The sequence below is a fragment of the Triplophysa rosa genome, linkage group LG23 (assembly GCF_024868665.1).
Source record: "Triplophysa rosa linkage group LG23, Trosa_1v2, whole genome shotgun sequence".
NCBI classification, from domain to species: domain Eukaryota; kingdom Metazoa; phylum Chordata; class Actinopteri; order Cypriniformes; family Nemacheilidae; genus Triplophysa; species Triplophysa rosa.
In genome coordinates, this window is record NC_079912.1 from 16,497,754 (window position 1) to 16,511,839 (window position 14,086).

At 39.0% G+C, this 14,086-nt stretch overlaps 1 protein-coding gene across 9 annotated transcripts in view; it reads right to left on the reverse strand.

The window, feature by feature from the left end:
- dip2ca (disco-interacting protein 2 homolog Ca) overlaps window positions 1-14,086 on the reverse strand; it is a 100,161-nt gene that overhangs the window by 2,870 nt on the left and 83,205 nt on the right. For 3 of the 9 annotated variants that reach the window (XM_057323147.1, XM_057323149.1, XM_057323144.1), the window contains 15 exons: window positions 13,868-13,977; window positions 11,398-11,478; window positions 10,852-10,975; window positions 10,620-10,741; window positions 10,436-10,547; window positions 10,245-10,354; window positions 8,764-8,894; window positions 7,805-7,973; window positions 5,796-5,966; window positions 5,208-5,237; window positions 2,880-2,941; window positions 1,438-1,495; window positions 1,273-1,347; window positions 1,026-1,200; window positions 545-668 (listed from right to left, as the gene is read on the reverse strand). In XM_057323147.1, coding sequence (XP_057179130.1) covers window positions 545-668; window positions 1,026-1,200; window positions 1,273-1,347; window positions 1,438-1,495; window positions 2,880-2,941; window positions 5,208-5,237; window positions 5,796-5,966; window positions 7,805-7,973; window positions 8,764-8,894; window positions 10,245-10,354; window positions 10,436-10,547; window positions 10,620-10,741; window positions 10,852-10,975; window positions 11,398-11,478; window positions 13,868-13,977 — 1,654 coding nt within the window. The remainder of the gene's footprint in view (window positions 1-544; window positions 669-1,025; window positions 1,201-1,272; window positions 1,348-1,437; window positions 1,496-2,879; window positions 2,942-5,207; window positions 5,238-5,795; window positions 5,967-7,804; window positions 7,974-8,763; window positions 8,895-10,244; window positions 10,355-10,435; window positions 10,548-10,619; window positions 10,742-10,851; window positions 10,976-11,397; window positions 11,479-13,867; window positions 13,978-14,086) is intronic. The other 6 variants (XM_057323150.1, XM_057323145.1, XM_057323153.1 and 3 more) reach the window with 3 other exon arrangements.

The window sequence follows — 14,086 nt, forward strand, 5'->3', positions numbered from 1 at the left end:
AGAATTAATTTTAGCATTTAAAATAATTTATTTCAGAATATTAAATGACAATTTGAATACGCTCACAAACTATTATATAATCTATTATTTACAGCAATAAACACATCTATATATTTGTCATTTTATGCTGGGACTACTTTGATGCTCTAATCTCATAATTAGATTTCACAGACAGGGTCACAAACGTTGCCAAAAATAATATGTTCTTTACAACAATTATATTTCATATTGACTGGGGCGGTCAAACAATTAATAGCGATTAATCTCATCCAGAATAAAAGTTTATGTTTACATTATACCATGCATATTAATTTTGTATGTATAAACATTTAGGAATTTATTTATTTATTTACCAATAACCTAAATGACATATAAATGTTTATTCATTTTTATATTTTTCCTAAATATATGCCTGTTTTTATAAATACAAAATTAGTATGCACAGTACACATGTTTATTCTGGATGCGAATAATCATTTGACAGCCCTAATTTTGATTGAAACGAATCTCTTCAACAGAACATCTATAGGTAAGAAGGTCGTACCATTCCATGATGCTCTTGTGGGTGCGTATAACTGAGGTCTCGATGTCGATGGGGTGATACCTCATTCCTCTCAGCTCCATGGCTTCATCTAAGGCTCCGACTACATACAGAGCATCATGCCGTTCTGGAAACAAATTCAGAATCATTGTCAGGGTATGATCAGCACTTAAGGGGTTATTTTGCTTCAAATGTTCCAATTTTACTTGGGCCATCCAAGATGCAGGTGACATTTTTTCTTCAATGGAACAGTAAAGGAAGATTTTTAGAAACCGTGGGGGGATTCATTTTGCGCTACCTGTATCTAATCAAAGTGACAGCAGCTGTGATTCTTCATTTTATAAATCTCCAAGGACCACCGTTTCCACTAAAAATCTTCATATTCTACTGAAGAAACAATGTCATCCATCTTGGATGGCCTGAAGTTGAGCAAATTACCAAATCTTCATTATTCTGTAAACTAAAAATGCTTTGCTGGGATCACCTCCACTTGCATCCGTAAGCTCGGTCCTCCGAAGGAAGCCCAGGTAACCGGTACGTGCCCACACGGTCTGAGTATCTCCAAAGCTCAGATGAGAGTTGAAGTGATCGGACTGCAGGGCCTCGTCTCCGTACACCGTAAAGTAACCGCTGCCGTTGTGGACGCAGTGAACCCAGATCTACACAGACAAAAAACAATTGACTCCAATTGAAAAGATTTCCATCATTTATTTTCTCTGTGATGAACTCACCTCCCCTAGATGAGAGTCTCCCAGGGGTCCCTTGGTTTCAGGATTGGCGATGATGATTCGTACTCCAGGTAAAATCTGACAACAGATTCATCAATTTACTCAAACAATTATCAGCCAGATGAGCTCAAATCAAAGCATTGTTGTTGTAAAGAGTCCAGCAGGTACCTTTCCAGACTCCATGAGGGGTAAACTGTGTGGAGAGCCTCGCTCGACCAGCCGTACTCTGAGGAGAAGCAAACACACTGTTGCTTTCATCATGCTTGTAAACACCAGAGTGATCTAGACTTGACATTTTGTTGACGAGATATCTCAACACTCATGAATAAGCAAAATGATATTACAAAGCGAGGAAGAATAATATAATGCTCCTGTCTGGATATGTTTCTGTCAAATAAAAGCAAATATTGTGACTGGGATTTGATTTAGCGTGTTGGCGGTGGGCCACGATTAGGGCTCGAGATGACAGTCCAACTTTGGAGCAGTGGAATTATACAGCGGCAGAATTTATTGTCCCTCTATTAAAGTCAACAGAGGAAAGAGTCGGCTGGACACATTTATGTGCATACAAAAAATGGGAAAAATACACCTAGGAGCAAAGTACTGTATGTTACAAAACTTTCTTAGAAACTGTTTGAACATTACATTTAAATGACATTAATTCCACACTCATGTTTTGTATTGCACTGCAAACGTAAACCAAACCTTTATTAACTTTTCAAATATTTTTGACTGACATTTTATGTGCCCCTTATTTCTGACAGTATGTGCCCCTCACTTGCTATCACTAAATTATAACCTAAAATTACATTAACATTTCATTGTCATATGGTGGTCACCCTACTCCGTTTTATTTACACCCTAAATATAAATGTACACCCTAAACAACACTTGATGACATCACTACTGCAATCCCGACATTTTGTCTACTTACTGTATATAGACGGTTTCAACTTAACAACATAAAGTTACTGCGCATGCGCACTTTTGTGACCCCAACTTCACTTCCGGTACACATTCACAAACAATAGAGTGCCTGTAGATTATTTCTGAATAATAATCAAAAGAAGAAGAACCGTAACTTGGCTAAACTTTTGTCTCCAATATTTTGAATTTAGACTGCGATACCAAGCTCAACCGCTAGATGTCAATGTACCACACGGTTTGTTTAAACGCGACTGAGCTACAGGACCCATTCAACAAATTGTTTATTTAATACAATTATTACAGTAAAATACAGTAAAATAAATATTACAAATTAATATGAACATAAATTGAATAAAACAGAAATAGTTATATTATTAGAAACTAGCCAAACACAGACCGGAAGTTATGGGGTCAGGCGCGCGCATCTGACGAAACCTTCTATACAGTAGACCGTTTCAGCAGCAAAAACAAACGTCATGTGGCCCAAACTTAATTTCCAATAGACCTACAAAGAATAACTGTTGAGTACTTTTAATTTAATTTAATACAATTGATATCCAATCAAATAAATATGAATATAAATGAAACTGGTACATTACAAACAAACAGATACTGGAAGTTAACTTCGGGCCAGGCACGTGCATCTGATGAAGCCGTCTACATAGATATCGTTTAACTCTCACCTGTCGTGTCGGAGAGCTCTCATGTCCACGTACACTGTAGTTGGATCTGGTCCCGACGTCCCCTGAAATACCCATCATGCAACAGTTAACCAGACGTACACACTAACAGTCATTTTCACAAAACTATCCAGGTCAATTTTCAACCCGCTAAAGCAGTTTACTAGTTAGTAGTCGAGTCGAGTACAGAACACATCTGATATCAATGAAATTAATTTTGGGGACGAGACAAACAGCAAACTGTGGCAGAAATGACCCCAAATTTACACCGTCGCCCGAAAGGCACACGGCGCTGTAATAAATGATGGAGTTACAGATAGCGGAGCAGAAAATAGGACTTGTTTATGAAGCCTGAATGACAAATGTGTGTTTTTATGATTGTGTTTTAAAATTTTTATGAAGCTGAAGCCTCCAGATATCAGAACGTTCCCTGAATCCCTGTTCCTCTAGTTATGTAGAGCCAGACCTTTGACTTTTACTCAAGTCTGGTTCATCCTAAAGCTCCAAGTGACCGAGAACTGCCAACACAGACAGGAAAGGATCAGAGACGAATGTGCTGCAAAGAAGCGAGCCAAAATGTTTTTTTGTTCGTCCAAACTAAAATGACTAATTTAACAGATATTTCTGGTTATGAATATCCACTTCATGTCTCCAAAAAGTTTTCATGCGTTTATTCGTGTTATTTTGCTTCGATGATACAGTTTGTAGAAATATCGAGATGAAACGCAAACAACTGCTGTCTGCGAGCGCAAATGAACATGCATCATCTCGACGCTAAAATGAGTGCCATTATTTTCCATGACTGATCATTATTGAATTTGCATCGACTGTGCCATTACGATTATGATCGCTGGAGCACGAAACAAAGCAAACTGAGTCCCAGATGAAAGAACCTTCCAGCAGAGGGCCAGCAGAGGTCTCCCTGTATCTGGAGGACAACAATCGGCCCGCTGACTCCATACGGTCCTCAGAGACGCATTTCAGCTCACTGACTCATACAGTGCGAGCGTCTGTGATATTTCGTGTGTAGGCACTCGTGTTCCTTACAAAGCCGCCTGTGTTTGTGATGTCACCGCAAAACAATGTGGCGGCCGAGGGTGGGGAACCAGGATCCAATCGAACGGCTATAATTATAGAGCGATACACTAAACGAACACTTCTAATGATCTGGTGTGATTTAAGCAGCTGTATCATAACACAAAGACCTTGATCTAGGTGTCCAGGTAAGCTCGATCTCATTCAGGGATGCTTGGATCTTACCAAACTGTAGTAAAATCACAATGTGGGCATCTTTCCTGGACTCAGTTTGAACCTGAAAACTGTTTTCAAATAAGGCCGTGCAATATACATAAAATATTATTCAACGTTGATATCTATTTGACAATCTTGAATGGTTGAATTTTTTTACATGTATATGGATACTTTTTTGTAATAAAATGAATTATGACTGTCAAATACTCAAATAGATTGTACATTGTGTAAAAGCATCAGCGAAATGATTACATTTAAATGTAAAAGGAAAATAAATAGTAATCAAGACAGTATTAAGTAGTAAATAGTAGTAAGAAATTATATTAATAAATTAATTAATAAAAATAAACATTTAAATATAAATAACATATATAAATACAAACATAGAAAAGTTTAAAATAGACTTAATATAAGACTTATAAACAGCAACATTTATAAAAAATAATGCAATATATACATAATACACTATACAATTTAGTGAGAGACTGCTAAACAATTTTACTGAAGCTTTCTTTAGAAAACTTAACAGCTAAAAACAAAATGCATTAAATACATCATGATTTTGCCTAATATTTACAGTATATAGCCAGCCAAATATTTTATAGTATGGGGTAGTCAACAAATACATGACATGTGACCTATGGTGTGACAACAAAAATGTAGAAAACAAACGGTTAATAATATTGATTATTCTTTATATTTATAATATAACATAGCATAAGAGGGATTTATCTTCATTGTTAGCTTTTTCTCAATGTTTGCTGTCACGCCATAGGAAGGACACATGTACGATATTTGTCAGCTACCTACAGTATATACTGTATCATCCAGGCCTATTTCCAAATAGTACTACTGTTCCAACATGACCACGTTTTGAGTCCAGGAAACTGGCCCTGTAGGTCAGATAAGCTATTAGTCTATTAGTCTGATAAACTGGATGTTGAGATTTCACACGATCTGCTCATTCGGTTCCACTACATTAGCAAAAGCCACACCCACAGCTCAGGCACCCAGAGCCAAGCAGCTATCTGACCCTTCCACACCCAGTGCCAGACCGGAGGAGCGTCTTGACCTCCCTACCTGATCGGCAAGCTTCCCGAGCCCGTGGGGCTACCAAAGCCAGCGCGCAGATGAGAGCCATGGGGACAATGTGAGGAAAGAGGAATAAGGGATGAAAATTTGTGGGTGTGACAAAGACAAAAAATAAATGTGAAATATATCGGAAATGAAAGCAGTGAAATCAAACAACATGCGGAGACCTCAAAATCTTCATTTCTGCCTATTCTGTAAGGCATATGGTTGTTTAGAAAATCGAATTGTATGTTTTTATTACGCTCATATGTCACTATTATGGTCAATTCCTAAACGCGAGATAATGTCTGTAATCTCAATTTTACAGTAGCAACATATATACATATGCTTACTATAATTGTACCGTAACAGCATTACTTCTACATGCTGTAATGTTTTGAGAGCTACTTTCCCTCACAACATGAACTAAAGACAGTAAAACCTCTCTGAAAACTCAAAACACTAATCCCAGCATTTGCGACCTGTAAAACAGATGGGATTGGGATTACGGCCCGACCTCAGCCTCACGTCCACTCCGCAGCACATTAGCTGCTGAGCCTTTCCACAGCCACGCATATGAAGACATGCGCCACTGACCTGCAGGCAGATGGCCAGGTTGACTCTACATCCGAAAGAAGTGCTGACGGCTCGCGGGTGGAGGCCCAGGTCTTTGAAGAGCTTGGAGAAGGACTGCGTGAGAGCTATTCTGGGCCTCTCCTCGGCCACCACCACACACGTCCTGACACGGGACAGGTCAAGTCCACGGGCCTGAGGAGCGGGTCAGAGAAATTGCGTTAAAATAACATTCGAAATAAAGTTAAGAGCAACAGTCCTGTAGAGTTTGTCCACTGACGCTAAATCAGAAAAAAATTGCACTTCGCTTATTTTTAATGATAACAGTGTAACAAATTGTTGTTTCGCCCCAACTGTTTTATAGTTCTTGTACAATTCTGTGGTGCAAAATATTGTGGTAATATTTATTTTCATGCAGCGTCAATGTTTTAGTGTATATTTTAATTTATTACACTATATCGGTTATATTGCAAATGAACAAAAACTGTACAAATTTTTGTCACTGTCAGAAAAAAATCAGAAAAATTTCTGTAGCACAGGGAAGGTGGGATGAAGCGATGATGGGTGACTACGTCTGGAACTTGGTTCATTACAGAAAGTATTAGTCATAAAAGACAAAAACGATCAAATGTACACTTATGAAGTTTTGGACGACTCATTTTAAGTAACTGTTAAATTTTTTTTTTGTTTTTTTGTGGGTACCGTCGATGGTAAAAAAAATGTATGTGATTTTCGTATTCAGCATGTTAAACTTCATAAAGAAACAGTAAAAATGAAAGGGAATCAACTTTTTAAAAAATGTTTACATTGTGTTATTTATATCATTTTTATTATAAATAAATCATATAAATCATAAATTATACAACTTTTAATGAAAACAAACTTCATTTGCAACAAAACTGTCTTCTGTAAACGTACATGTGATTTTTTTATTATATTCATATTTTTTATGCATTTCCTGCATATTTTTATATACATTTTACGCATCAGGATGATATGCAATAATATGATATTAGTAATTTTTCAATCTCTGTTATGTCAGCAGAAAGGTTGTATCAGAGTTAAAATATTTTTGTGCAAAATATTAAATATTATATTTTTAAAGATTATCATACAACAAAAATCAAAAACTAACCTACAATAAAATTTCAATTGTTAACATTAGTCAACTAAATTTGTTAACAGACTACACAATGAACATTTTTATTGCATTTATTAATTTTTGTGCTCATTGTTTATTCATTAAACAATGTGTTTTTAAAATCAACATTTAATTATGCGCAAATCAAAATTTAAAAAAACTTAGCATGAACATCTACCTTATAGTACCACAAAATCATCTTTCACCAGGACTTTTTCTTCCTCATCGATCGTCTTGACGTTAACAAACTATACTCTGCTCCTGACTGCAGTCAGTGACTATGGCAATCTCAACGACTAAATCAAAGTAAATAAAACAGGTTTTTACAAGACAGACTCGCCAGGAGGCACGAGCGGCCTTTCCTTCACTAACTCGGCCCAGACGTTAATTACACGCAGTCACACCTCCTGAACACAACACACACCGACACACAAGACCACCAACAATCCTCCTGCGTCACTACTGCTTTCATTTACTGCAAATAAAATGTTATTACATTTTAGAGCTTTAGTATTAAGAGCTCAAAAATATAAGACATGCCTACTGAGATAGATAGATGGATGGATGGATGGATGGATGGATGGATGGATGGATGGATGGATGGATGGATGGATGGATGGATGGATGGATGGATGGTATAGATAGATAGATAGATAGATAGATAGATAGATAGATAGATAGATAGATAGATAGATAGATAGATAGATAGATAGATAGATAGATAGATAGATAGATAGATAGATAGATAGATAGATAGATAGATAGATAGATAGATAGATAGATAGATAGATGGATGGATGATAGATGTTTGATGGATGGATGGATAACGGACGGACGGACGGACGGACAGACAGACGGACAGACAGACAGACAGATAGATCAATCATTTTACCTTTAAGGATTCTGTCTGTAGGCCCAAACCCTTGGTGCACAGCTCCATGACGGAGTACGAACAGAACGTGTCTCTGACCCGAAACTGACTGACAGCCAACAGCCACAGAGCAGGATTCACCTCCAGCTCGGACGGAGGAATCAAGATGGACTGATGCCCTGAATACACACTTCACCCAGCAGGAAGAGACAGAGGGGAACACAGTGTTACCGCCGCAAACACACACACAACACAACACAACGCATCACAAGAGCACAAGAATCTGCTCACACTGACAAAAGAGACACACTGAGAGAACAGCACATCACTCAAGTAAGACAGGAGCTGAGTACACTAGAAGAGAACACACAGCACAGCATAAACACACACACACACACACACACACACACTGAACTCACTGTGAATGTAGCACAAAAAAAAAGGCAGCACTTTTGAGACACAGATTTAATAATTGTGTGGAGTAAGTTAAAAATTGCCTTAATACTATGACAGCAGTTTTGATAACTAATGATTGAATCGCTTGAATCAAACAATTCAAGTTAAGTATCGGATTCAAGACAAGTTACGCTGTATTGACAGAATCTGTGGCGTGCTGTCGATAACCACAGACAACAACTGTGCTAACTATAAACACAAATAAAAAATGTGTTTAAAAATACACTCAGTCAATGTAGCAAGACGTTTCAGCATATGTAAAATAGTAATGAGATTAAAAACTTGACAAAAAAGTGTGTTATTTTGCCCTATAGACTTCCATTGTAAATGTATTCCTATACACTCGATTTCCTTTTAACAACAAAAATGAACATCTGAATAAACAAAGGAAGATCACAAATTGATATTTTAGATAAAGTGTAAAGAAATTATTATTTTATTATATATTTCTTTTTTATTTGTGAAATCTTTAACGTGTTGTGAATGTTTTTAAGCCGGGGACTGTGTCAGGTGTCGTCTCTCACCTGCAGAGGCACCAGAGGACAAACCCCAGGCCACAGTAGGGATCCAGACAGATGGCCACCTCACGAGAGGGATACAGCTCACACTGCAGCTTGATAGAGCGACAAAAGGCACTGGTGGCGGTGTGGGACATCTGAGGGTGAACGAGGAGAGAGAGACATCAAAGCACAGTTGAGAGAGAGAGAGAGAGAGAGAGAGAGAGGGAGAGAGGGAGGGAGAGAGAGAGAGAGAGAGGGAGAGAGAGAGAGAGAGAGAGAGAGAGAGAGAGAGAGAGAGAGAAAGAGGGAGGGAGAGAGAGAGAAAGAGAGAGAGAGAGAGAGAGAGAGAGCAAAGCACAGTTAATAGAGAAAGAGAGATGACAGAGAAGAAAAACATCAAAACAAAGTTGAGAGAGAGAGTGAGCGAGCTCTAAATATAGAAGGTCTTTTAAGTATCTAAAGCTCAGTTGGTTACAGGACAAGTAAGTAGCAATAAACCCTGCCGTTAAATCAGATTGTTTGTCTTTTAGCCTAAAATTCTTTAGAATCGTCTGTCAAATGCTTGAGTAATGTTACTTAAAGGAACAGTTCACCCCAAAATTCTGCCATCATTTACTCACCTCCAAATTGTTCCAAATCTGGAATGAATGATGAACACAGAGAAAGATATTTGGAAGAATGCTTGAAACCGAACAGTTCTTAGCCACCATTGACTACCATAGTAGGAAAAATACTTTATATATTTCTTTGCTCTGACGAACACAAAAGAAGATATTTTGAAGAATGTAGGAAATCAAACAGTTAATGGGGCACTTTTTACTACCATTGTACTTTTCCTACTATGGTAGTCAATGGTGGCCAAGAACTGTTTGGTTCCAAGCATTCTTCCAAATATCTTTCTCTGTGTTCATCAGAATAAAGATTTAGAACAACTCGAGGGTGAGTAAATAATGACAGTATTTTTTTATTTTTGGGTGAACTGTCCCTTTAAAACAACGTAAATGACATGATGAGGCGTGGCTTTAGAGAGCTCTGAAAAGAGGATGGGATCTTTTTTCCTTTATACGCTTTCAAAGCTAGCTTGCTATTGCTAGCCGTTACAAAACTGCCTACCATAGCTTTATAATCAACATAACAGTGACCCACAAAACGACTTGTTTGCAAGTCTGTCAGACTAGCAAGGAACGCCATTGGGCTGCCATGTCTATGCAATCTAATGAAAGAGACCGCGGGGATGAATAGATCATTTCTTTGTCCAAGGACAGAAGAGCTACACAATGCTTTATGGTCTCTGTGAACGCTCATGGCTTCAGCTGTATGACATAATGGCAGCTACCTGGTCAAAACCCTTCTTTCATCCTCAACAATAACAGAAAATAATCTCAAGTTCTTCAGCGTACACCTGATCCAACATCTCACCACCCATTCCCTAAGAAGATCTTATTTCTTTTTTTGTGCGGTGCAAGTTAAACAGGATGTAGCTAAGCGTGTAAATAAATACTCACCTTTACTCCTGCTAGCATCCCGGTTGTGGAGACGCTGAAGTCCAGGTAAGCCAGTGTGTCAGGATTGGAGGGTTTGTACAGTTGCGGGGGCTTCTTCTTTGGCAGATCATCTTTTTAAAAAAGAGTTTGAAGTTAAATGACTGTTTATTTTTAACAGACGCAAACTACCCCCCGACTTTTGACTCACTCACCTGTGTCCAAAACGGGTGGCCACGTCCTGATGTCCACTGCGGCTAACGCCTCCTTCGACTTCAAGAGTTTGGATATGAACTGCGTGGTCATCATGCAGGCCGACCGGCTCACCTAAACACAACCGTGTGCGTTTGAGCAACATTTCCATAGTCGCATGATAGAGCGTCTTGGACGAACACCTACCTCCACAATCATTTTCACAGTGGGCAGGGTGGTGGCGATGTTTTGGGGGTGTGGTGGTCGCACTGTGATCGGTACGCAGCCGGCATACAGGCATCCGTAAAAGGCAGCGATCAGATCTATACCTGCGACACAGACGGTACATTTTAAAAAATATTTTCCTGATTCCGTTTCAAACAAAACTTAGGACTGATCCTTATATATCAGTTTTTAGTGAGAGGCGAATGTATCTTACCAGGTGGATACACCAGTGCAACATGGTCTCCGTCCTGCAGGTGGCCTCGCTCCATCAACATGGCCGCTATCTTCTCCGCCCGCTTATGAAGCTGAAGACAGGTCAGTGAGCTCAGGACCGTTCCCTATACACACACATAATTGTTCTTGTTGTGGTTTATATTTCAATGTATTTATTATTAGGCATATTTCTTCATCGCGACTGTTGGATGCTCCCCACAATTTAGGCAAAACATACACACGCCTATACTCACATGATCATCAATATATATACAGTTCATATGGGTTGCCCTCTGTTCAAGATGAGACATCACACCTTCTCTATACTGGGTGCCATTACATATGGGCGCATTTATGGTACATTAAAAAAGCATCACTTGCACATCACTTCCTGCTCCCTGGAGGGGGGGAATAGTGCAGAAATGAAGGCGCTTGCTGCCAAGCTTTCCGTGCGCACTTGAAAATCAACTTTTAGTGTAACTTTTAGCTGACACCTTTGTAACCCTGAATGCAATGCAGCAGAACTAAAGGGGCGGTGACATCATACCCTGGAGCTGAGGAGGGTGAAGAGCACATGATCTGGTGTGGTCTGAGCTCTCCACTGCAGCACTTCAGACAGGAAGAGGAACTACAGGTGAAGAGAAAGAAGATTGCCAAAACCAAGAGAGACACGCATGGAGATTATACATGGTATTCCCAAAGTGCACCAGATCACAGAATCATCATTGTTTAGGAATTAAACCCTGATAGTATTCTCAATGCATCTCAAATTTCTGTGTGTAAGGAATCTACATTTCTATGCATTTCTTTGTTCTGTCGAACACAAAGAAGATATTTTGAAGAACGTAGGAAAGCAAACCGTTCTGGGGCACTTTTGACTACCGTTGTCATTTTTCTCACTATGGGAGTCAATGGTGGCCGAGAACCGTTTGGTTACAAGCCTTCGTCCAAACATTTTTCTCTGTGTTCATCAGAACAAAGAAATTTGGAACTACTCGAGGGTGAGTAAATAATGACAGAATTTTTTGTATTAGTTGTATTACAATAACCACAACATTTTCATTTTCTAATGTCTGGATTTTTGTGAACAGGAATTCCCAGAATTGGAGAAAGAATTGTGTATTGTTTATCAAAAAACTAGCACGCAAACAACTGAAAACAAACATTTATCATTGTAGCGTGGATGTTTGAACAGATTGAATTTCTCATCTGTTGCTTTGGCAATTTCATAAAAGTATCACGATGCTCAAAAACACTTATCAAACACCGCGTTTTTCACACAATTAGCTGGATCTGTTAAAGTCATTAGCAGGCAGTATTGGTATTGCACGAGGGCAGGAAGTGAATGCAGTCGCATTACCTCATCTTGCACACGGATCACAATCCTCCCTGATAAGTATGAAACAAAACTGTTTCCATTCACTCAACGGGCCTGATTTTCATGGGTATGAATGGATGGAAGTAACAGAAAAAAGCTTCGGGGCGTAAAAATGGAAAACATGCGTGGCTATGATTCTTTGAGTGGCGCAGATGGCGGAGGTAACATTTGTTGGTGTCAGACCGCACATACCCATGCAAGCTAGGGTGTGAGGGAATGAGAGAAAGAGAATGTGGGAGGCAGCCAGCAGCTGTTGAAGCACTAAAGAACGGGGGCTGATGATGTGTGTGTGCATTTAGGGGTCTGTGCACATGTTTGTTCAAATGTGCATGAGCATATGTGTGCGTGCACGTTTGTGCATGGGTGTGTGTGAGGTCAGCAGCTGTGCTGATGAGTCTGAGTGCGCGTTAAAGTTACGGTGCCGTGCACAATGGACGTCTGATGGAATAATGGCCGCCATCTTTCAGCATGACAGAGCAGAGTAATGGATTGTATTTGTGTTGGTGGTTGAGTGACAGCGCAGCAAAACCAAAGAAATCAACTCGACGCTAATAGCGCAAAAGAAATAAAAGCCCTCCCGAACAGAGCCCAGTGTGCAATAATTACTCTGATGGAGCACTTGAAGTTTTCCACAAAATCACACAATTGTAATTGTATCATGTTGTATTGTAGTTTTGTGTCATACAATTGTAATTTGTAAAGCTCGGTTTTCCCAGAATGCTCAGGGTTGGGTCAAAAATAGCCCTGGCTGAGGGCAAGAGGTTTGACAAGCTGTCAGAGGTCAATTCTTTGACACAAGTCCACTTAGGGCGACTGCTGTGCACCACACAGAACGAAAATGAACACTCTCCAAGTGCTAAAGGAGATAATAAGGTGGTCGCCAGGGGAACTGCAATTACATGTTTAAGTGAAATTGTAAAATTATAACATGACCTTCTCTGATGTGACGCTAGTAAACATAAATATGAGTTTTCATGCTTTTGAAAATGATGCAAAGATGCAGAGACTTGATCTTGTTGCTAAATGTAGGACAAGTAAGCATTAAAAAATAGTCCTATTGTAAAAGAAACAAAATATATATTTTAAACAAAAATAACGATAGAGCTGTCAAATTGATTAATCGTGATTAATCGATTCCAAATTAAATGTTTGTTTATACAATATGTAAATATACACACACATATACACATAAAAATATACACGGCACACACACATATTATATAAACACAAACATTTCTTTTAGAATCGACAGCACTAAAATAGTGCCAAATTTTGGTGCCACATTTTCAATAAAAAAAACTTTTGCGTGACTCGTTTGTCACAAATATGTAATAAATAATCCTATTGTAAAAGAAACAAAAACATAGATTTTTAAATATAAATAATACAAAATTCTGGTGCCATATTTTCAATAAAATACCAAAAGGCAGCTTATCCTTCAATTATCCGAAACATAAGAGTAACCAGAGCAAAATCTGGATATAAAGCCAAACAGGAAAACTGCACTTTTTGCGCCTATCCTGACTGGATTGGACTCCATTTGCTAAAGGTTGGGAACAGATGGAAGCGAGGTTGTGGATGGATTGATGGATGGGTGGGTGGATGAAAATCGAGGCCCTGTGGTACTACACACACACACCTTCCTTGCCTGATCATTGTCTTCGATTTGGCCCAGATCTCTGCCGCTGGCTTGGGCGATCCTCTTCCCAGACACCAGGTTCCCCACCATCACAGAGGCAGGACCGATCTCTGCGGGAGCACCAGAAAGAACATCACTTACACAAACAAAACAAACCGAGTACAGCACACACACAGCATTTCTGACAGCTCTTATTCTGTCTGACATCAGAGGTGACCT